Genomic DNA, 24,316 nt, shown 5'->3' with positions numbered 1-24,316 from the left:
AAGATTTAGGACATAGATGTTGATATTCCCCAGTTTCCTCCAGTTGCGCCGCAAAGAGTTGAATCCCCATCCATTAGCAATCAGTCCAACAATAAACACCAAGATGTGAAGAGTTGGCAGAATTATATGTTCAAATAATTTCTTCTTATCTGGTTGAGGACAACTGGTATTATTCATTTTGTCTTTCAGAAACAAATGATATCAGCCCTTCTCCTCTGAGGCTCTGCTCACAGATGAATATAAACTGAAAGAAAACACTCCTAAATAACTTCCTTTTTGAAGCCCCGCCTAGTTGTAGGCGGATATAGCTGTGCATGTAAAAAAAAAAGAAAAAGAAAAAAAACTACAACACCCTGTCCAAACCTGTCTAGAGAGTCTTATCACACTAAGTTATGGTGCAGATTTTACTTCTTTGGAAGTGAAAGAGAAATTAAGAAGTGCAAATGATTCATTATAATAAAACCTGGAAATGACATATGACCTTTGTAGCAAAGCCCTTAAAAATGACAAGTAATTTTTAATTCATCATTTCAGATAAAACAAAAGAACAGGTGCACTGCAAAAACAAAATCTTATTTTTTGGTCTAGGTTCTACTGTAAATATCTTAGTACACTTGAAATAAGCTTGTTTTTAGTAAATAATTCCTTAATATTGATAAAATACGAGTTCTACTGGAATATTAACATATGACATGGGATAAATGTCTTCTTATAAATGAAATAATATGCCAATGGAACAAGTACTTTTACATCAACTGAGGAATTATTGACTAATTGCATACTAGTGACAAGATGGCCTTACTATGAATGTTGGCTCTGGTCCTCCATCAGTTTCAATTACATTAAAGGTTTTTTTGTTCTTGGGTTGTTCCTGAGTTTCACTGAGTTCAATTATCTCCTCAATTGTTCTGAGTAATTTACACCATTATGTCCCCCGTTGGTCCGGTTTCACACAATAAATAAGGTCTGGTAATGAAGAGAGAAGGCAGTTGGAAACAATGCAGTTTTTAGTTAGAAATGAAGTTATTCAAAAACAAAAATGATACAGTAACTTTATAAAATTAGGGCAAAAATAAGCTCTCAACCAAAAAAAAACAGTAAGGAGCTTCTTTTTTGTTTTTGAAGAGATCCAATGCTATACTGGTTGAATACTTTCAGTTCCAAAAAATTTCAGAGTAAAGATTAGAAATAGCTTGGGGCCTTGTCAGTGGGGTTGCCATGTAAAACTGAGTAATACTTTGTGTTTAAACCAAATTATTTATATGTATTATATGTATTAGTATTGTCATGTATTAGAATTGTATGTTCATATAATTTCGTATTGGGTCGAGAGTAGTTGGATGTATTCATTTTGTCTTTCAGAAACAAGTCCTTTCAGCCCTTCACCGGGAACCGGGAAAACACGCCCTAAATAACTTTCTTTTGATGCCCTGCCTACCCGCAGGCAGATTTGGTTGTGCATGTAACTGCAATATCCTGTCCAGATCTGGCTAGTGTAGGCTTGTTGTTATTACAGTTGTTGAGCAGACTTTATTCGTTTGAAAGTGAAAGAAATACAAAAATAAATAAATAAATAGAAATGATTAAAAATGGAGAACAATGCAGAGCAACTGTTGAGTAAATCATGTATACCACAATAATGCATTCTTTTGTTTTGGTTCAATAGTAACAGCCGTGTGGATGGGTGCGCGTGCAGGATACATAATACATATATGCTGCAGCAACAAAACCAATAGAGCTGCAGAATTTTCAGCAATAAAAACATCTGAATGGAGAAAAAAGAAAGCAGCAGCAGCAAAAGGTTGCAAGGTTTCCATGCAAAAATCTCCAGTTAAATGGGGAAAAAAATCTCACTTCATTGTGTAAAAATACACATTAGGTATAGTAAAAATAAAAAAACTATTGTTGTAATATAAATTTTTTCCAATTGTGTGAACACGCAGGCTAATGCCAGTCTTTCATCAGCAATCATTATAGCTGCATAAAATAGTTTTTTGTTTTTCCGAGTAACAGCTGAATATGTAATCATGTTTCTAATTAGTCAAATCGCAGACTGTTAAATTGAACATTTGTACATTTTAATGTATATTTTCTGCCATTTTGGAAATATGGCAATGTTCACAGGTGCAAGCTGGGTCTGTTGCAAAAAATAAGAAAAAAAATCAGCTTTCAAAAGTATTGAAATAATTTTTGTTTCAATCTACTAAACATGTGTCATTCCATTGAATTTTGTTCTGCATTCGACAAGTCATAAAACAAATTTGAACTGTAATATAAATCCAGCGATGACTTTGGAAAGCAAAAATACCTTTAAAGTACATTTAAAATATTTTTATTGTTATATTTGTACTTTTTAGCAGCACAAATGCCTAAGCAGCGACCAGTCGAGCCATTTTGGATCTCAAAGTTACGTCACGGTGCGTACTGTCTCGATTCTCACATTTTTGCACACCTGCGCACTCAAACCTTTATGTGCATTTCAACCGAGTCCACACTTCATCGAGAGGCGTAGGGTGCAGCCTGAGTATTGGGACCGGGCCGTGGAAGCACACACACACATGCCTGCACACGCATGCACGTGTATACACACATAAATTAAGGAAATGACATCAGGACCTTAGACAGAAGGCGGAGGTTTTTCCCCTAAGGAAACCTGGCGCTGGATCAGCGATGTATTGATTTCAACTCGCTGACTCTTCTTGAACCTCATACGTTACATCTCCAACCAAGCTGGAGAAAGGATAATCTCCAACATGCTATAAAATTACACAGTCACAGATTACCAGCAATAATTTGGGTAATTTAGCCTGTTGATAGAGAAAACAATGGAGGTTCATTTTTCAGTCATATTATCACAATGTTATTCATCCATTGGTAAATACCACAGTTTCAAACAAAATATTTATTTAGCAAGCTAAGTATTTAGCTTACGAACTAGATATTAAATTCTGATTTAGGTAGCTGAATATTACGTTTACGGGTAATGTACGCAGAACTAAATATTAAGCTACTATGCCAATTTTCTTGGATATAAGGAAAGCGAACTATTGTGTTTCAGCTTTTGTCAAAGAACAACACACATTATATTAAAGGTTTCAACTAGTTAAAAAGAATATAAGAGAAGGGTTTTAATGTATTGGTCTTTAAAGTCACTCTGTCCATCATGGTCATCTTAGAAAGATGTAAACATTCAAATATAAATAAAAATAGTTATTTTAAGAACCACAATAAAGCCTAACTTTGTTACAAATTAAAATGGCAACAATTGACTTTTCTCCTTAAATATTCAAGGTAAGAACTAAAATATAAGTCAATGTTTTTACAGCCAAAATATTTGCTGGTAATGGTGCATATTGTAGATCTACAGTCAGAGCAATGACATCAATAAATACCTGTCAAAATATTGCCACTAATGTATGCCATCCACTTCAGTGGACAGGTGATCAGTTGTAATTTCTCCAAATTCAAAGTTGTTATTTGGAAAATACATCGGTAGTATTAGTCTTTAGGGGTTGCTTGATGTCACAATATTTTTTTTACCTGCAAGAGTTTTCTACACTAGAAGGAGGGACTGGATATTCCTGAGATGGTCGGCATCCTTTTTCATCTGTCTGCCATATTGGATTTAACTAAATTTTCTTTCACTTGCAGTGGATGGCCAGTAGATGCCAGTGTATTGCATGATGCACTTGTGTTCACTTTAGTGGTCTGTGTGCATTTACAAAATAAAAACTCACATATTCACAAGAAAACGGCTTTTGGCTGTCCACTGTCCGCTATGCATGAAATGGGTTATTTATATAATCTGTGGTCTGAGATCCTAACAGGCCAAATATATTTACTCAGTGATTAAATATATTTGGAGAAGTTTGTGAAGTCAAGATCCTACCTGTGAGACACAGTTAACTTAGTTCCTGTAAGTTTTTGTCAGACAAAATGTGTAAATTCAGGACATATTTGAAATATTTTTAATACAAAATGTTTAAGTGATTTAATGTGACACATTGTGATGAATCCTTCAGCAAGGCTGCAGACAGCAAAACAAAAGGTTTGCATACATCCAATGTTTAAGTCTCATTCATGCAGCAGCCCACTGCAGGCCAAGGACTAGCACAACATGGTCAAGATTATCTTAATATAAAATTAAATGCATAAAACGGTTACTATCTGATTCAATGGGCATATTAATAATTGTTTAATTGCTAAAGTCCTCCTTCTCAACTCTTTACATTACTGGTAAAAATGTCACTCACAACTGACTAATGTTTAAAAAGTTACCATTCCATCCATGCAAATGTCCATGCCAATTTCTCCTACTAAAGAGAGTGTACTTACAATGTGCTGTTTTTATCAAAAATAATTACAGCTTACAGCATTTCTTCATTTTTCTGAGTATTAATTGAGTTTTTTATGCGTATTACTGGCACTTTAATGCAATTAGAGACCCTCTAAATAAAACAAACACATCCACAGGGATTTTCTAAAATTGTAAATATGCATTAAAAGCCCCAAGAATTTATAATTTCTTCTTATTTTGGTCACAAGTAAAGGGAATGAACATGGGTCTGCAGCCATCAAGACAGGTGTTAAACTAAACCATCAGAAATCAAAAGAGCAGCAGACTAAACAGAACGCAGTGCAAGATACACAGATGTACTGAAAAGAAAACCTCCGACATCTGCAGTAGGGGAGCCGTGCGAAGAGAGGTGATCTGTGCTAGCTGTGAGCTATAAATAATTTTATTAGCCTAACTGTGAAGTTAGGATAATGTATTCTTGCTGGCTGCTTTCAGGCAACATGTGCAGTACAGTGAGTGCTGATGTAGATGTTGGACAAGTGTTGCCAGGAGTCCTGCGGCTAAACTGAAATATGAACAAACTGGTTGGGGGAGAAGATGAAAAAAAAAGCTGCAATAACCTGTTAGCATGACTTTGCACACACAACACCTTGTTCAACCACCTTTTCATCCAGTTTCAGTACTGAGTTTACGCCTGTCATTAAACACAGTGAATATGATTAACCTGAAATAAGAACAGCTAGCTGTTTTCGCAGGAATTTTCCTAACCTTTGCTTATTTGTTTCCTTCAGATTTTAACATGCAGCACTGAGTGTGTTTCTTTTCTCACTCCTCCACTCATCCATTTTGGCTTGTTTGGCAGAGGCATTTACTGTGTGGTTTAGAGATCTCACTTATTTTTGAGGAGTATCTTAGGTTGCAAATTTACTCTTGTTTGGAAAGTAAAGGTGTTAAATTAACTTTTTCTTTTGGGAGGCTCAAGCCACATTATTATTTACTTACTAATAAACTCCATTAATTTGCTATTTTCCTGTCTGTTGGCTTTTCATTCTTCCCAGAACATCATTTATTGTTATATCCCCATCATTTCCTAAGCACCATCTGGAGACGTAACAAAGATAAAGATGAAAAAGTTACAAAGGATTCAAAAAACTCAGTTGCATAAAGGTATCAGTCATGATGGTGTGAATTTATGAAAAATATATTTTTTACTCCATGACACAATGAAGAAAAAGACCAGTAATTGTACAGAATGAATAGACTCAAACTGGTGAGTGAGGATGACAAGCGGCTGAGAAGACATTTCTCAAACTGCTGGTTGTGTTTAAGCAACAAAATCTCCTATTTTATTCATATTTCTGGACAAAAAGTTTGGTTGCAAGACAGAATTTTTTTTTCTCTAAGAAAACACCGAGATCAAGCTAAAACATAAAAAATTTTTGTTGATTGTCGTGATCAAACATCAAAGATCGATGACAAAAAAAAGTAACAGAAGAAACATGCAAGGGGAGAAATACTTTTTCAAACACCTGCATTCATAATTTTGATTGTGTGAGGACAAGAACAAAAAAATAAATAAATAAATTCAGATGGGTAAAAATAGACTGTATACTGAACTGGATTTCACATCCTCACATATTTATGCATTATTCCAAAAAAAGCAGCAAAATCAATAACACTAGTAGTTTGATTTAGGATTTAATTATGATTTTTTTTTACTATGTGGCAACAATGGTCAACGAGTTAGAAGAATACAAAACATGCAGAACTGAACAACAATTTAATTCATGGCATGGTCAGTTTAACAAAAAACTTCTTGTTGTATGTCATAAAGCACTTTCAGCTTCTTCCTCAGTCTTTGGTACAAACACAAAGCTGGATTTCAGCTTGAAAGAGTGGCTGAAAATCTGTCGACCACTCTGCAGCAGCTGTTTGAACTGATCGACCATTTCCTCATATACATACAGGTAAACCGGCGGGTTAAGAGCACTGTTCAGACTCACAAGACCACGGCTTACATAGCGAGTATTGAAGACTCCAGAGTCCCATTCGGGGCATGTTCCCTCACTAATTAAAACTCTGGAATACAGGCTGAGGTTCTTGAAAACATGGTAGGGTGCATAACAAAATGAGAAGAGAAGAATCAAAAAGCCAGTTCAGCTCTTCTCCTCTGAGGCTCCTCTTACAAAATGAAGATGGAGTCGACGAAAACAACTTAACTCCCTCCTTGAACTCAAGTTTAGCAGTAACCACAATTATCTCCTTAATTAAAAATTACCTCAAGACCCTTTCCTGTCAGTTGGATGGCCTGGCATAAGCCCAGAACTAAATTTGACAGAACATCTATGAGTTTACCTGAAGAGGGCTGTGAAAAAGTAATGTCCTTTGGTGTAACATCTGTTCTTTTTCTGGTGTTTTAATATGTCTTACAACAATCTGTTTCCCCATCAATATGCCTCGCATACGTACAGCCGTACAGTTGTGCAGCCTGTCAGTCTGTATCCAAAGTGCTCTAACTGTACACATCAGCAACTAGAGCATGGATCTGAAACCTGAGGATCCGGACCCGTAAGTAGCTCTATGGACCTCCTCCAACACCTCCTAATAATTTGACTTAAACAGTTCAAAACCTAAAATATAGATGTAACAAACGCAGTATTTTTTCCTCTTTGTTTTTGTGTGGAAAAGAATCCTGCATCAAATGGTCATTAAAGTTCCAGTAATGTTTTATTGTACCAATTCTCTTTTTGTAAATGTTTTACATTTTTATTTTCTTTTAAGACCCAAACAGAAATAAAATTGTGTTTTTCTTCAATGACCACAAATTTTCTCTGCATATATTTATTTTAAAAAAAATTTAAGGAAGAAAAATATTTGGGAAAGTGAACACTATAATGTTAGAAAGACTGGGATCAGTGTGAGTGGATGTCTGAGTATCGCCTGGACCTATTTACACTGATGTATTCATGAAAGGAAGTAAGTGTTGTTTAACGTTTTACTGCTATATTCATCATGTGTTGTTTATGAATCTAACCATTAGAGTAGGTGATTATTGTTCTAATGTTACTAATGCCAATGTTTGTTTTTTGGCTGTTTTTTTGGCCGTTGCCTCATGTTGTTATAAATAATTTTCTGTTGCTATGAGTAATGGTTACAGTAAATTGTTAATATGCTGTTGTGGTGCTGACAGTTAAATATGGCAAATGCTGAAAAGTATGTCACCTATTCGTGCTGTGAAGACAATTATTTCACACAAATAATGTTTTTTATTTGTTTATTATTTGTGTATTTCTTTATTTTCTGCTAACAGATCACACACACACACGTATATATACAAATCCTCATGTCAGCCACTTTAACCAGTGTTAAAGGTTAATGTAAGAAGAATATTCTGCAAATGAACTATGAAAAAATACCTTAAGGAGCGAATCAATATGGCAGAAACTATGAAGCATGAATTACTGAAACAGTAAAAGTAATTACTATCTACCTAGGAAGTTACTCAAGTGAAAGTAAAAAAAAAACATTTGGTAAAAAGGCCTATTCAAGTACTAAGCAACTGACAAGAACATCTGATTTAATATTTTAAAATGATATCATCAGGCAGACAAAAAGTATTGTGGCAGAAACTATGAAGTAGTTAAATAAAAACATTAAATAAAAATAAAAAAAACAAAAAAAAAACACTTTTCCAAATAATTTCTTCAATATAACACAGGGTAAAGAATTTCCAGTGACAATGTAGTGTTTACTGTAAAGTTTTCACATTCAAATGTCTCAAAAAAGATTTACTCAAGTAAGACGAGTGATACTTCATAGTAATATTACTCAAGTAAAAGTAAAAAGTATTTTCCCAAAATGTTACCTAAGTAAATGTAACAAAGTAAAAGCTATTAGCTACTACGTACTTCTGCCGAAAACAAAAGGCAAATACTTAAGAATTGTGACAACTCAAACATCCTGGCTTGGCGAAGCCAATTCCAGGTAGTGACATCAGAGCAACTGAGCAGGACAACTGATGAGTGTGTTTGTGTGTCTGTATATATATACATAAACTGTTATTCCCGTACAGCAGTGACGGTGAAACTAGTTTGGCTTGATTTCAACAAGAGTCAACATGTAGAAGTGAAACATTGGAAACATGGACGGTTTAACAGAAAACCGCCTGCTGTCATAAAGCACGTTCAACGTCTTGCTCAGTCTGTGGTACAGACACAAAGCTGGATTTCAGTTTGAACGAACGACTGAAAATCTGTCGACATCCCTGCAGCAGCAGCCTAAACTGAACACCCATATCTTCATCTACATGAAGGTAAATCAGCGGGTTAAGAGCACTGTTCAGGCTCACAACACCGCGGCTTGCCTGACGGGCAACATAAACCCCAGAATCCCATGCGGCGCATTTGCTCAGATTTTTCAGAACTCTGGAATACAGATTGAGGTTCTTGAAAACATGGTAAGGTGCATAACAAAGAGAGAAGAGAAGAATCAAAAAAACCATCAGCTTAAAAATCTGTTGTTTTGTGACATTTTTTATTGTATCTGAGCGGCAAACAACAACAGTCACATGTCTGTAGCAACCCACAATGATGGCGAAAGGGATGCAGAATCCAAAGAATGTCCAGCTGAGGCTGTAGTTCAAGTATGCCGTAACGTTTTTTGAACTAGTCGTATCAAAACATCGTTCGGTCTTATTCCCTGAATGTTTTGGGAACAACATGTCTGGAGAACTTTCAACATTCACCAGAATCCACACCAGGATGGAGATGACCACAGAGTGAGTCGTAGTTAATTTTCCCATTACTTTCATTGGATGGACAACAGCCAAGTACCGGTACACACATATACAGGTGAGGAATCCAATGCTGCCGTATAAGTTCAGGTTGAAGCAGAATCTTGTTACCAAGCAGAATCCTTCTCCAAAGGTCCATTTAGTTTCATTAAGGTAGTAAATGATGAGAAAGGGGTGAGTCAGCAGATACAACATGTCTGCTAGTCCAAGGTTAAGAACAAAGATGTTAATACTCCGACGTTTGTTCCAGTTATGCAGCAAAGATATCATTCCCCATACATTCAGGACCAATCCAACAACAAAAACAAAATGTAAAGAGCAGGCAGGACTCTCTGTTCAAATAACCTATCCAGTGTGCAGTTCATTTTATTCATGTTATCTTCCAGAAACACGTCTTGTCTGCCCTTCTCTGAGGCGCTGCTTGCAAAATGAAAACAGAGTAACAAAAACAACCTGAATAACTTCCTCCTTGAGTTAAAGTTATGCTGCTTGTACAGCTGCCAGTGCAAACAGTTAGCTCAGGTTTTATAGATTTGAAACTCAAAGACAGCAAAACCCGTTTACCGACATTTTATTTAAACAAGATAGGAATCACCATAGTAGAAGTAGCAGATAAACTGAAAGGAATATTCTAAACATAAACCCGTGTGGTTTAAGCTGACATTGAGTTGAAAAGTAGCTGATGGATATAATCTGGAATGTATGGTGAAAATAGCAGATTATTTGAATCCAAGTCTTCTATTGAGTATTTTCAAGGAATGTTGGAAATTGAATAAAATCCATGCCATTTATTTCTGTTTTCCTTATTTGCCATGCTTAGAGAAATGCAAATACCAGTGAATTATTTTTTTTACAGACTGCTGTAGTAGCAGATAAAATGCTTGAACTGTATGTGGTCGATAACTTTGATTCCTTGAAAATAAGTCTGGTAAAGTTGGCCTCAGGTCTAAAATCTTAACAGATCATGCTGTTTCCACATAATGACTGGCATAGATAAGAAAAACGGATACAATTCAATGAATGAAATTGTCTAGATCAGAATTTCTGACGTGCAAATCAGAGAAACAGCCATAACCCTTGAATTTAGAAATCTAGTTTAAAAATTCAGGAAGAGTTCAATAATGTGTTTATTTGCACTCATAACATCCTATTTCTGACGCAAACTCAGCTCATCAGCGACAGATATCAGCAATCGACAGTCTACGTTTTCAGTCATGGGAGTCGAATTCTGTCGAATGCGGAATCCTTGGAGGGGGGAAGTGGCGGCGCGGGGGAGCAGGAGGTGTTAACGACTCTACTTGGCATACGAATAGCCCTAGCATATGCAAAGGCACTTCAGCAGACCCACGTGGATTCTCAGTCATTGGATGAAAAACAATGACATCACAGTTCACCATTGACATGTGATTGGTTGATGTGCTGCCCATTGGACAGCACTTATGACTTTATAAATAAACCCTGCCCCAATCATTAATATTTTTAATGTTGTATTTTAAAAAATCTATATAAAAATAAATGCTGTATTGTATAAGCATTTGATATTGCTTATATGCAACATGTTCATATATGAGGAACATAAAAGAGACAAAGAAGTTTTTTTTTTATCTTTATTTCATTTTATTTTTTACTGTTTGCACACAAAATAAGATATAAATGCTTGTCCATTTCTGGACCATCTGGCAGTGTTTTTTTTGTCCAAACATTATGCTGCGTTCAGGACAGGCCCAACATCTCTCCTGCAGCATAGACCTGACGTCTCTTTCTGTAATGTAATCCTGATGTCACTGAGCTCCTGGTTGGAGGAACTTGGGGTCCATCCTGACACCGCCTCATAGCTGCCATCCTCCCAGAATGCCACCTCCTCTGCTGCCAGTACTCTCTGCCTTCTTCCATCAGCTGTTAATACAGAACAGACAATCATTATGAGCTACAGGCATCTTTTAGTCATTATGAAACTACAGTGAAATTGTTTGGCAACTTTCAGCTTAGTATGCACACATGAGACATAAAAACAAAAACAAAAAAAAACACAATACATTCTTACAAAAAAATAAAAACTAATGAAAAAGAGAAAACACTTGGAAGAAAAAATAATTAAAAGCAGTTGGTAATAAATAGCAAAACATAGTTCAACAAACTCTGAGGCAGATAATTTGCTTTGATGGATTTTAATAAATCACAGTGCTTTAATCACTCAAGGAATTGTGACATCTCTAGATTAGTAATAAATCTTACCTGCATCTTTATTTAGCTACATCCAGATGACTGGCAGTAGGTCCTGGATGCAGCTGGAAAACATTTTTGTGCATTGTCAATACATAGCATAATTACATTTTGCACATAAATATTGAAGCATAAAACAACATTCTAAAATAGTAGATACTCACACACAGTTGCATCTCTGTCCTCGTCACGGATATCAGGACGTTCCTGAAGAGTCTGATTGACACAAATGTGACTCCCATTCTGTGGAGTCTGTGGAAATAAATGTAAAATAAAAAAAAAAAAAAGATTGTAGCAAATCTATCGCTTTCTCAATGAACCACTCTGGAACATGTTTTTTATCATTTTTGATTAAGTTGTGCAATTCCTCCCATCACAAGATAAATCTTCAGATAAGAGGAATGTCAAAGTAAGATCACGTTTCACAAAAGTCTACTGTATGCAATCATGCATATTCTTTTATATCATCAATTCAACCAAAACTAAGTTTTTCAGTGCTCCTAACACACATGTAATATATATTTTAATGGATAAGATAGATTGTTTTAATATTCTTTCTCCAAACATACGTCTTTATGGTGAACAAGGGTTCTTTATGGTAACAAGGGTTAGCTACAAAATAAATAGGAGTCAAAAGGCGATGCTCAACAGTTGATTTGCATTTGCATGGCACTCAGCACTCATTTAAATACGAAAACCTCTGCTAGGCACAAGGGAGGGGGGGGCGATAGGGGAACACGGACACACAGCATTTTTGGCAGTGCTCGACTCCGACAAAAACCTCTTGCCGAAAGCCCTCAATCTCCATGCGCACGGCAGAACAAGGTGTCAATAGCTGCCGAAAATCCCATTTTTCGTCCTGTGAAATGAATCCACTTTAAACAAGACAAATTCAATACTAGCAGTGTGTTTGTTACAACATCCTTATTATATTTTAAAAATTAACTTTTTTCTCCACTTTGAAGTTGCACTCATGATAAAACTGTCCTATTTTGGCCATATGTAGACCATCTGTAAAATAGAAAGTTGTGCTGCAAATGCTTTATCCACCTGTTGCTACAAATAATGTATACCAAAAGGTAAATAGTAGGCAGTAGTTTTTTCAGATAATTCATCATTTAATGCACTGCTGGTTTTATTAATTTTGACTCCTAGAAACAAGTCGGTTCAACCCCCGTCCCGTGAAGTGAAACTCACTTGCAAGGGAGAATAGTTTCGCTTAAGTTCTTATTTAATTATTAATTTTCTAGAATCTCTGAAAGTAAACAAGTTAACCAATTAACCAAATAAAAGCAAACAGAACAGACCACAAATTTCAATCATGACATGGTCAATTTAAAAAGAAATATTACCATAAAGCACTTTCTGTCATGATGTGGTTTGTTGAGGTGAGGACGCGGACGCAGGCAGACTCAGGATGTATGTGAAAATGATGAATTTAATGATGATTTCCAGGGAACAGCACGGAGAAACAGGCATCACACGACCTACGACAAGGATCCAACGAGAGACAAGGACAACAGGTGGGTTTAAATACACACGGGGTAATCAAGGGGATGAGACACACCTGGGAAACAATCAACGGGAGGACAGGACAGAGACTACAGGAAAACGGGACTGAAAAAATAAACACACAGAAACACGAATCATGACACTTTCAGCTTCTTCCTCACACTGGCTCAGAGCTGGACTTCAGCTTGAAACAACTGAACATCGGTTGACATCCCTGCAGCAGCTGCCTGAACTGAGTATCCATGTCCTCAGAAACACACAGGTAAACCAGCGGGTTAACAGCACTATTCAGGCTCACAAGACCAAAACTTACAATACGTGCATTATATACTCCATTAATCCACGTACGACATTCCTTCTGCTTAATCAAAACTCTGGAATACAGATTGAGGTTCTTGAAAACATGGAAGGGTGCATAACAAAAAGTAAATAAAAGAATCAAAAAAACCAACAGCTTTAAGATTTGTTGTTTCTGGTTCTTCATCATATTTGAGCAGGAGATCACAACAATCACATGTCCATAGCAGCCCACAATGACGATAAAAGGGATGCAGAATCCAATGAACGTCCAGCAGAGGCTGTAGGTCAGGTATTTCTCAACATTGTCTGAATCAGTTGTATCATAACACGCTGAAGAGTTCTCTGAATATTTGGGGAATGACAAGTCTGGAAAACTTATGACACTCGCCAGAATCCACATCACAACTGAGATGACCACAGAGTGAGTTGTAGCTAATCTCCCCATCGTTCTCAATGGATGAACAACAGCCAGGTACCGGTACACACTGATACAGGTGAGAAATCCAATGCTGCCGTATAAATTCAGGTAGAAGCAGAATCTTGCTACCAAGCAGAATCCTTTTCCAAAGATCCAGTCATTCTTATTAATGTAGTACACAAGAAATGGGTGAGTCAGCAGATACAACATGTCTGCTACTTCAAGGTTAAGAACAAGGATGGTAATAATCCTAAGTTTCTTCCAGTTGTGTAGCAAAGACTTCATTCCACATAAATTCAGTAGCAATCCAACAACAAAAACCAAGATGTAAAGAGTAGTCAGAAGTGTATTCATAAATTCCTCCTTCTTCGGTTCAGTACAGTTGGTTGTATTCATTTTGGCTTCCAGAAACAAGTCTCGTCTGTCCTTCTCTTCTGAGGCTCTGCTCACAACAGGAGGATAGAAAGTAAGCAAAGCACCTAGAAAGCTCCCTTCTTGAACATCAGTGGAGCCGCAGACAAGCCCAACAATGTTTCTGATAAAAGCAACATAACAGCACAGAAAATACCTGAACTCTAAGAGGGCGTTAACTTTGAATCAGAGAAGACGAGTGGTTTCACGACTAATGTTGGCTTCCAGCCCAACATTTTAACAGATAATGCTGCTTCGACATAACAGCTGGTACATAAAAGAAAGACAAACACAAATCAATGAATAAGTCATTTTCAGATGTCGTGAAAATAATCTGAATTTTTGACACCAACTTCCCCTGCATTAAAAATTCCAGCTTAAAAATTCAATCCAAGTGAAAAGTTTAATAATGTGTTTCAGTGTCACACAATGTACATTAAAACCTCTTTTAGCAAAACCGTATTGAGTGATGGAATAAGTAAAGGACACATAAATCTATTGTTAACGGCTCATACTGCTAAAAGTAATTAGTCTGGTTACTGAGCATGACGAGCAAATTCCACTCATTTTCTAGTAGGCAATGTGATATTTCAGAGATCTGACCTACAATAGAAATATACTAAGCTAACAAGAAATTTGTTAATTTTCCTTTCGATGTCTTTCTTCTTGCCTCTCTTCCATAAAGACACATTTGTGCAGTGAATGACTAATAGTTGTCCTGTGGATCTCTGTATTTCGTCCAGTGGCCTCTTGGCTCCATCTCTGATCAGTGCTCTCCTTGTTCGGCCTGTAAGTTTAGGTGGACAGGCTAGTCTTGGTAGGTTTACACTTGTATCGTACTCTTTCATCAGAGCATGGGAAATCTTTTTATAGCCTAAGCCTGTTTTAAACTTCTCCTCAACTTTATCTCTGACCCATCTGGTGTGTTCCTTGGGCTTCATCATGCCGTTTTCTCCCCAATATTCTCTTCACTAACCTCTGAGGTCGTCACAGAGCAAGTAGCTGTATTTGTACTGAGATTAGACTACACACAGGTGGACTCTCTTTAGCCATTAGCAGCCATCAGGGCACTTCTGAAGGCAATTATTTGCACTCAGAGAAAAGTGGGCTGACTATATCTGAACATTGCACTTTTCAGTTTTTTATTTGTAAAATGTTTTGCTGCACATTGTATACTAAATTGTGTTGGTTTTTGTTGTAATATAACAAAATATGGAAAAGTTCGAGGGGTGTGAACATTTTTGCAAGTCACTGTGCAGTGGAACAGATAAAGTTCCACTGTAGTTTGACAGCTAAAGTTGGCTTCCAGCCCAACATCTTAACAGATCCTGCTGCTTCCACAGAACAGCTAGAACACAGAAGAAAGACAAACAGACAAAACAGACAGACAATCTTTTTCAAATGTCTTGGGGAAAAAATCTGTATTTCTGAAATCTATATCAGAGAAACAGCAAAACCCCCTGAATTTAAAATTCCAGCTGAAAAATTCAAGTATAAGTGAAGAGTTCAATAATGTGTTTGTGTTAACTCATGACACCTTATTTCTTATTAAATCAGTGTCACACAATGTACTGTAAAAAAAATCTGTTTTAGAGTACTGCAAATCCTATTGGTTTTCTAGTAAGCAGTTGATTTCAGAGATTGTATCAACAGTAGAAGTTGATTTTTTTTTGTGGAATCCTGACTTGGAAAGTCAAACCCCCAAACTTGAAAATACAATAGGCATGTTGCATGAAAAAGGCAACTGCAATAGACAACTGTTCATTTCCACTCATGCAGATTCATATTTCATTCTTGTACTGCAACATAATAACAATTTCAAAATATTTTTTCTATGAACAGTTTCTAAAAATCAACAAAATGTTGTAAAACCCAGTCCAAATTGTTACAATCCACCTAAAGCTACTTTTTCCAGCTCAAGGTGTTCAAAAGCCGCTCAATCTGGCATTACTGGGAGGCATTACTGCCCAGCCCCGCCTTTCAGTGGAAACCTGCAGCGTCACCAACAAAGAAAAAAACCACAGAGACAAAAACAACTCAGTTCCCTGACAAGGAGCTACTTCCCAAAAACAAAGGTGGAATAAATATTGGGGAATAGTCTGCCAACTAAGCATGATATGCAAGAAAATTCTTGCCCCTACATGTAAAAAGGAAAACGTGTTTATCTATTTGAGGAGGAAAAAACAGTTGCATTACAACAACACGATGGTGGGGAAGCAGGAGTTGGCAGCATGTTTGGACAACCTGTTCATAGAAACTATCAGTACCAGTAATTATTTCTCATTTCAGGAAATCTTGAATGATAACTTCTAGCAATCAATTTGTGAACTTCACCATGAATAAACTTCAATTTTTCAGCAGGACAATAATCCATTACTGTCATAGCAACCCAACCCAACTTTTAATATCAAAAAGTAATAAGAAATTGTCCTTGTCAAATTCTGAGCTAAGATCTTGCTTAACCTCATTCAATGATGCCACATTATAACATATTTTAAAAAGAATGGGCCAAAAACTCTAGACCCTGATTAAAAGGTCAGATTAATAATCCAGCACCACCATAGATAGAAGTAACTGCCACATAGGAAATGAAGACAAATCAGTTTTGGGGGGTTTGGAAGGAAAGAACCTTTTCACACAGGATAATGTTTCTTTCTATTTTAATACAAGATCATTTGAAACCTGTATTTTGTTTTTACTCAGGACTTTGTCTTTTATTACATTTTATTATTACGTGTTAGATGATCACAATTTGAAAAAAAAAATGAAAAAAAAAACAATAAAAATATGCAAGACGATTAAAAAGATTCAAAAACTGTATTTATCATTTTGACCATATGAAGATAGGGTCATATATCACAAGAAAAAAAATTATTAAAATTGGTTAAAATAAAATTCACAATTCTAAAATTGTTACAGCAGTACAGCACTGACAACTAAATTTGTTTGCTTAACTTCTTATTTAATTACTAATTTCTAGCATGTGGCAGGAAGTGTTGGGATCTGGAGCCGTTTCATCCACCAGAGGGCGCCGGAGGCTTTGTTCCACCTGAGGACGTCTGCAGACCTACTAACTGTTCTGCCATCAGGAGCTGTATAACTAGAGGAGGCTGCCGACACTTCCCTGCCAGATTGTTAGCCAGTTATGGTACAGGCTTACCTCTGGTCAATTCTTTCTGGTCTCTTCCAGAATTCTGACCCTCTTGTGTCTCTGACTGTTTACAGCTGGTTGTCCTGTGAAGTGCTGGAGAAAGCAGATACTGCCAAAGATCGTCTGGACCTACAGATCGGCAGTCTCCCTCCGAGCAGAAACAGTTCAAGCTCCCAGACTTACCTGTCCGTCCTTCAACGCCGCCGCAGCCCGCAATCCTACCTCAATCGGACTCCGGATTCCACTGGATTTCCCCCCAGTCCTTTTTCCTCCCGATTGGAGGTAAGATCGCCACCAGCACCATCTCCAATTTCCCACGACCTCAAACTTACCGTCTGTTTTCTCTCATAGTTGACCTGAGTTCCAGTCCAAACGGACCCGGATTGTTTTCCTGTGTTTATTTGCCATTTTTGTTGTAATAAATCACTTAAATCATTCTCGGTCTCTGGAGTTGATCTGCATGTGGGTTAGAAAGTTAGACCCCAACATGACAGGAAGAGTCAAATTAGACAAATACAAAGGATACTGAACTGAACAAAAATTTCACTCATGTTATGGTCAATTAAAAAAAAAAATGTCATAAAGCACTTTCAGCTTCTTCCTCAGTGTGTGGTACTGGCTGAGAGCTGGATTTCAGCTTGAAACAACTGAACATCTGTCCACATCGCTGCAGCAGCTGCCTGAACTGAGCACTCATGTCCTCATTAACACACATGTAAACCAGCGGGTTAAGAGCATTGTTCAGGCCCACAAGACCACGACTTACAACATGTGCAAGAAAGACTCCATGATACCATTGGGGGCAGTTTCCCTCATAATAGAGATTTGGCATGCAGACTGAGGTTCTTTAAAACATGGTAGGGTGTGTAACAAAGCGAGAAGAATCAAAATAAGCAGGAGTTTTAAGATTTGTCCTTTCATGTCCTTTTTCATCATATTTGAGCAGCAAATAAGAGTCACATGTCCATAGCAGCCTGCAATGATGACAAAGGGGATGCAGAATCAGAAGATTGTCCAGCTGAGGCTGTAGATTCGGTATTCTGCAATTTTCCCGTGAAGCGTTGCAGCAAAACATAGTTTTCTGGCGCCATTAATTTGAAGTTTGGGGTAGATTGCATCTGGAAGACTTCCAACACACGCCAGAATCCACACCACAACAGAGATGACCACAGAGTAAGTAGCAGTTAATTTCCCCATTACTTTCATTGGATGGACAATGGACAGGTACCGGTACACACTGATACATGTGAGGAATCCGATGCTGCTGTATAAATTCAGTTTAAAGCAGAACCTTGTTACCTGACAGAAAGACTCTCCAAGTTTCCACCTGTATCCTTCAAGGTAGTAATGGATTAGTAAGGGTTGAGAGAGAGAATATACAACAGGTTCACTAGTCCAAGGTTAATAACAAAGACTTTAATAATCTGATGTTTTTTCCAGTTACGCACCAAACACCTTGCTCCCAATGCATTGATGACCAGAACAACAACAAATATCAAGATGGACAAAGCAGGCAGGACTTTATCGTTATTGGGAAATTCATCTTCCAGGGTACAGTTGGTTACAGTCATGTTGTCTTTCAGAAACAAGTCCTGTCTGCACTTCTCTTCTGAGACTCACTCACAAAATGTAGATAGAAAGTAAGAAAACAACCTAAATAGCTTTGTCCTTGACCATCAGTTAAGCCACAGACAAGCCCAACATCCTGTGTGTTAAAGCTTAATAGCACATCAAACCTAACCTATATGTGGATGTTAACTTTCCGAGAAGTCTGGTTTCACAACTAAAGTTGGCTACCAGCTCAACATTTTAACATATCATGCTGATTCCAGATAAAAGCTAGCACATTTTTTTTATCTCTTTATCTTTACTTTAATTTCTTTTTATTTCTCTTTCTCACTGTTTCTTTTTCTTAAAATCTCTCTCTTATTGTTTATTCAATGTCACATGCTGTTTTTATTTTAATTATGTAAAGCACTTTGAAATGCCTTGCTGCTGAAATGTGCTATACAAATAAAATTTGATTGATTGATTGATTATTGATTGATTGATTGATGAAATTCCAGTTTAAAAGACACAATTCAATGAAATTATTTTCAAATGTCTTAAAAAACAGAATTTCTGACCTACTTCACCTGCATTAAAAATTCCAGCTTAAAAATCCAAGTATAAGTGAAGAGTTCAATAATGTGTTTGCGTGCACTCAAGTCACACCATTTCTTATTAAATCAGTGTTGCATAATATACTTTAAAACCTATTTTAGCAAAAGCTTATTTAGTGTTGGAATACATAAAAGACAGAAATTTATTTTTAACAGCTCAGTCTGCTAAAAGTAATTAGTTACTGAGCATGACGAGCAAATTCCACTGGTTTTCTAGTAAGCAGTGTGACATTTCAGAAATCTGACCTACAACATAAATATGATAAACAAGAAATTAGATGATTTTCAGTCTGATGTCTTTCTTCTTGCCTCTCTTACATAATAACCATGTTTGTGCAAAGCATGACTAATAGTTACAAGCAGGGTGACCTGATATTGGCTGGAAAGCGCAACATCTCCCCTTTCAGAGACTGTTGGAATTTTTCAGATAGCGCAAAGTTAAATATTATAAATATTACAATCAAACTAAAGACAAGTGATCATATGAATCACTCTGACTGAGAATAACAAAACTGTTTATGGAAACTATAAGTAATGGTAATTTAAGGACGTCTTTAAGGAGAATGTCCAGCAATCAGTTTGTGATCTTAAACATTAATACACTTCAATTATGCAGCAGGACAATAATCCAAGTCCACAAAGTAGGATTTTTTTTTACTGTCATAGCAAACCAACTTTTAAAGTCTAAATATTAAATCTAAAAAAATAATTTAGAGTGGTATTGTCAAATTCTGAGCTAAAATCTTGCTAAACTCCATCCCATGCAACCACATCATAACAAATGTATAGAGAGGAATGGGCCAAAAACTTTATACCACGATTAAAAGGCCAGATTAAAAATCCAGGACCACCGTAGATAGGACTAGCTGCCACCCAGGAAATGAAAACAATCCAGTTTTTTTGGGGTTTGGAAGGAAAATAACTTTTTCACAAAGGATGATGTTTCTTTCTATTTTAATACAAAAATCATTTGAAACCTGCATGTTGTTTTTACTCAGGATTTTATTATTATGTGTATCACAATTTGAAATAAAGAAAAAACAGAAAAAATCTGCAAGAAAAAAGATAAAAAAAAAAACTGTATTTATATGTTTGACATGTGCAGTTAGGGTCTAAAATCATTTTTACAAAATCATTAAAATTGGTTAAAATAAAATTCACAATTCTTATAATATTATTCCAGTACAGCAGTGACAATGACACTTAAATTAAACATCGCTTAATTTTTTTATTTAATTATTAATCTTATGGCATCTGACAAAGATTAAAAAAGATAGACAAATACAAAGCATAGAGAACTGTACAAAAATGTCACTCATGACATGGTCAGTTTTACAAAAAAGAAAGAAAAAAAACATGTCACAAAGCAGGTTCAGCCTCTTTCTCAGCCTGTGGTACTGGTTCAGAGCTGGACTTCAGCTTGAAACAGCGACTGAACATTTCTCGATATTCCTGCAGTTGCTGCCTGAACTGAGCACCCATGTCCTCAGAAACACACATGTTAACCAGCGGGTTAAGAGCACTGTTCAGGCTCACAAGACCGCGACTTACATAACGTGCTATAGAGACATTATCATACCAATTGGGGCACTCTCCACTGCAACAACGAACTTTGGCATACACACTGAGGTTCTTCAAAACATGGTAGGGTGTGTAACAAAGCGAAAAGAGAACAATCAAAACAACCAACAGTTTTAAGAGTTGTTGTTTCATTTCCTTCGTCATCGTATTTGAGCGGCAAATAACAAGAGTCACATGACCATAGCAGCCCGCAATGATGATGAAAGGGATGCAGAATCCAAAGACTGTCCAGGTGAGGTTGTAGTAAAAGTATTCCTCAATGTGATCTTTATCAGTGGCAGGAAGACATTCCTTGGATTCAGTGGTGTTCCCTGATTGTTTGGGGTAGATCACGTCTGGAAGACTTCCAACACTCGCCAGAATCCACACCAGGACTGAGATGACCACAGAGTGAGTCGTAGTTATTTTCCCCATCACTTTCATTGGATGGACGATGGACAGGTACCGGTACACACTGATACATGCGAGGAATCCAATGCTGCCATATAAATTCAGTTTAAAGCAGAATCTTGTTACCTTGCAGAAAAATTGTCCAAAGTCCCACTTGTTCCCTTTAAGGTAGAGATCGATTATAAAGGGGTGAGTGAGAATATACAACAGGTTTGCTAGTCCAAGGTTAATAATAAAGATGTTAATAATCCGATGTTTCTTCCAGTTACGCACCAAACACCTCGTTCCACATGCATTAATGACTACCACAACAACAAATACCAAGATGTAAAAAGTAGGCAGGAGCACTGCATCTTTAGAAAGGTTAGCTTCCTTTGTGCAGTTGGCTGCAGTCATTTTGTCTTCCAGTAACAAGTCCCGCATGTCCTTCTCTGAGGCTCTGCTCACAAAATGAAGATAGAAAGTAAGAAAACAACCTAAACCGCTTAGTTTTTAAACTTTAGTTAAGCCACAGACAAACCCAACATCCTGTGTGTTACAGCTTAATAGCATATCAAACCTAACCCGTATGTGGGTGTTAACTTTCCGAGAAGTCTGGTTTCACAACTAAAATTGGCTTCAAGCCCAACACTTTAACAGATCATGCTGCTGCCCCATAACGGCTGGTATAAAGACAAACAAACACAAATCAAGTCGTTTTCAGAAGTCTTGAAAAATCTGAATTTCTGAGGTATAATTCAAAGAAACAACTTCTCCTGAATTAAAAATTCCATCTTCAAAATCCAAGTACAAGAGAAGAGTTCAATAATGTGTTTGTGTGCACTCATGACACACTAATTCTTATTAAATCAATCTCACATTAAAATCTATTTTAGCAAAAGCTTATTTAGTGTTGGAATACATAAAAGACAGAAATCTATTTTTAACAGCTCATTCTGCTAAAAGTAATTAGTCTAGTTACTGAGCATGACGAGCAAATTCCACTGATTTTCTAGTAAGCAGTGTGACATTTCAGATATCTGACCTACAACATAAATATAATAAACAAGAAATTAAACGACTTTCAGTCTGATGTCTTTCTTCTTGCCTCTCTTCCATAATGACCATGTTTGTGCAGAGCATGACGTCTTTTGAGTATCTTGGAATTGAGGTAAAAGGCCACAAACGAACTTTGACACCAACTTTATACAAAACTCCAACATATGTGGAAAATTTCTTTACAGACTTGAATGAACTTCTATCTCTCATATGCATTGATTATGATTGTTTAATAATTGTCGGTGATTTCAACATTCATGTTGACAACCCCCAAGGCTGAGGGGCAAAAAAGCTCTGTAATATATTAGAGAGTTTTGGTTTAACACAAAATGTCAAACAAGCAACACACACTCATGGACACACACTGGACCTGGTTATCAGTAAGGGTGTGAATATTTCCAATGTTTCAGAAACAGATGTCGGCCTGTCGGATCACTTTGCTGTTATCTTTGACAGTTCTTTATCCGTTAACCCACTTGGACAAAAAGCTACTAACACAAAATGTACTTTCACAGAAAACACAGCAGAAACATTTAATCAAATCTACTCTTCTTCCTCGCCCTTAAGCTATAATGATGTAGATAAGTTGGTAGATGATTTTCAGTGCAAACTTTCAGATATCATTGATTACATTGCACCCATTAAAGTGAAGGTTGTGACTGGTAGAAAGAAATCTCCATGGAGAAATGCACAAACAGTTCAATCTGCAAGACAACTCTGCCGTAGGGCCGAACAGAAATGGCGTAAAACTCAACTTCACTTTTATTATGACATCTACAAATAAAGACTACGTAACTATCACACAACACTAAAACATGCAAGGGAGGCTTTCTTTGCAGATGTCATAAACAAAAACATTAACAATGTTCGAGGTTTATTTGCTACTGTTGACAGGCTTAAAAATCCTCCTGTGACGTTACCACCTGAACTTCAATCTAATGCCGCCTGCAACAAGTACTCCAGTTTCTTTTCAGAGAAAATTCAAAAGATCAGAGGATTAATCTGCACATTCACTCCAAAGCCAGTACCAATGCTGTGCCCAAACAAAACAAAGGCAGGAAAAATTACCCAATTTCAACTACTTCATTATAAAACCCTAGAGGAAATTATAAGTCAATTAAGCTCCAGATCCTGCTGTCTGGATGTCCTACCCACACATTTCTGAAAGTCCTGCCTGTTGTTGCTAAAGATCTGATCCAAATAGTAAACTCATGGCTGTCTTCAGGTGAACCCATCCAATCACTGAATAGATGCTTAGAACAGATCAATGTGAGGATGTGCCACAACTTTCTCCAGCTGAACAGAAACAAAACTGAAGTTATTATCTTTGAACCTAAAGAGAAGCGAACTAGAATCAATCCACAGCTTCAGTTATTACATCTGAAAACCAGCAATCAGGCCCGAACCCTGGGAGTAGTGATGGACTCTGACCTGAACCTTCAGAGCCACATTAAGATAGTCACAAAGTCGGCCTTCTATCACCTGAAGAACATCTCTAGGATTAGAGGACTTATGTCTCAGCACGATCTAGAGAAACTCATCCATGCATTTATCTTTAGCCGCATTGATTACTGCAACAGCATCTTCACAGGTCTGACTAATAAATCAATCAAACAGCTGCAGCTGATCCAGAACGCTGTTGCTCACGTTCTCACTAAAACCAGGAAGATAGAGCACATAACACCAGTTTTAAAGTCCCTACACTGGCTCCCTGTAGCTCAAAGAATAGACTTTAAAATACTGTTAGTTTATAAATCACTGAATGGTTTAGCACCACAATACATTAAAGATCTGTTATTGCTGTACCAACCGTCTAGACCCCTCAGATCTTCTGGTTCTGGTCTGCTCTGCATCCCCAGAACCAGAAGATCTGAGGGGTCTAGACGGTTGGTACAGCGATAACAGATCTTTAATGTATTGTGGTGCTAAACCATTCAGTGATTTATAAACTTAACAATTTTAAAGTCTATTCTTTGAGCTACAGGGAGCCAGGGTAGGGACTTTAAAACTGGTGTTATGTGCTCTATCTTCCTGGTTTTAG

The 24,316-nt window shown here is 36.9% G+C and overlaps 5 protein-coding genes and 1 pseudogene across 6 annotated transcripts in view; all 6 read right to left on the bottom strand.

Moving 5' to 3' along the window:
• The window catches only part of LOC107833035 (P2Y purinoceptor 1-like), a 7,216-nt gene extending 970 nt beyond the window's left edge, over nt 1-6,246 (bottom strand). Inside the window, exon 1 of the mRNA XM_016661125.1 lies at nt 6,135-6,246. Coding sequence (XP_016516611.1) covers nt 6,135-6,246 — 112 coding nt within the window. The remainder of the gene's footprint in view (nt 1-6,134) is intronic.
• The window catches only part of pfkfb1 (6-phosphofructo-2-kinase/fructose-2,6-biphosphatase 1), a 137,739-nt gene that overhangs the window by 48,495 nt on the left and 64,928 nt on the right, over nt 1-24,316 (bottom strand). The window lies entirely within an intron of this gene.
• LOC103152489 (P2Y purinoceptor 1-like) lies at nt 8,327-9,530 on the bottom strand. The gene has a single exon (XM_007572961.2). It carries the CDS (start codon nt 9,357-9,359, stop codon nt 8,469-8,471), a length of 891 nt encoding a protein of 296 aa, XP_007573023.1. The 5' UTR covers nt 9,360-9,530; the 3' UTR covers nt 8,327-8,468.
• LOC103152488 (P2Y purinoceptor 1-like) lies at nt 10,710-14,135 on the bottom strand. The gene is made up of 4 exons (XM_007572960.2): nt 12,665-14,135; nt 11,477-11,555; nt 11,325-11,377; nt 10,710-10,985 (listed from the first exon to the last, which is right to left on the bottom strand). The coding sequence occupies exon 1, from the start codon at nt 13,936-13,938 to the stop codon at nt 12,982-12,984; it is 957 nt and encodes a 318-aa protein (XP_007573022.1). The 5' UTR covers nt 13,939-14,135; the 3' UTR covers nt 10,710-10,985; nt 11,325-11,377; nt 11,477-11,555; nt 12,665-12,981.
• On the bottom strand, nt 16,858-18,675 carry LOC107833038 (P2Y purinoceptor 1-like; annotated as a pseudogene).
• On the bottom strand, nt 20,294-23,148 carry LOC103152510 (P2Y purinoceptor 1-like). The gene is made up of 2 exons (XM_016661132.1): nt 22,296-23,148; nt 20,294-22,190 (listed from the first exon to the last, which is right to left on the bottom strand). The coding sequence occupies exon 2, from the start codon at nt 21,658-21,660 to the stop codon at nt 20,626-20,628; it is 1,035 nt and encodes a 344-aa protein (XP_016516618.1). The 5' UTR covers nt 21,661-22,190; nt 22,296-23,148; the 3' UTR covers nt 20,294-20,625.

This window comes from Poecilia formosa, unplaced genomic scaffold (genome assembly GCF_000485575.1).
Source record: "Poecilia formosa unplaced genomic scaffold, Poecilia_formosa-5.1.2 Scaffold312, whole genome shotgun sequence".
Lineage (NCBI taxonomy): Eukaryota > Metazoa > Chordata > Actinopteri > Cyprinodontiformes > Poeciliidae > Poecilia > Poecilia formosa.
Note: the sequence above shows the minus strand (reverse complement) of the source record. Positions and strands in the feature narration are given on the sequence as shown.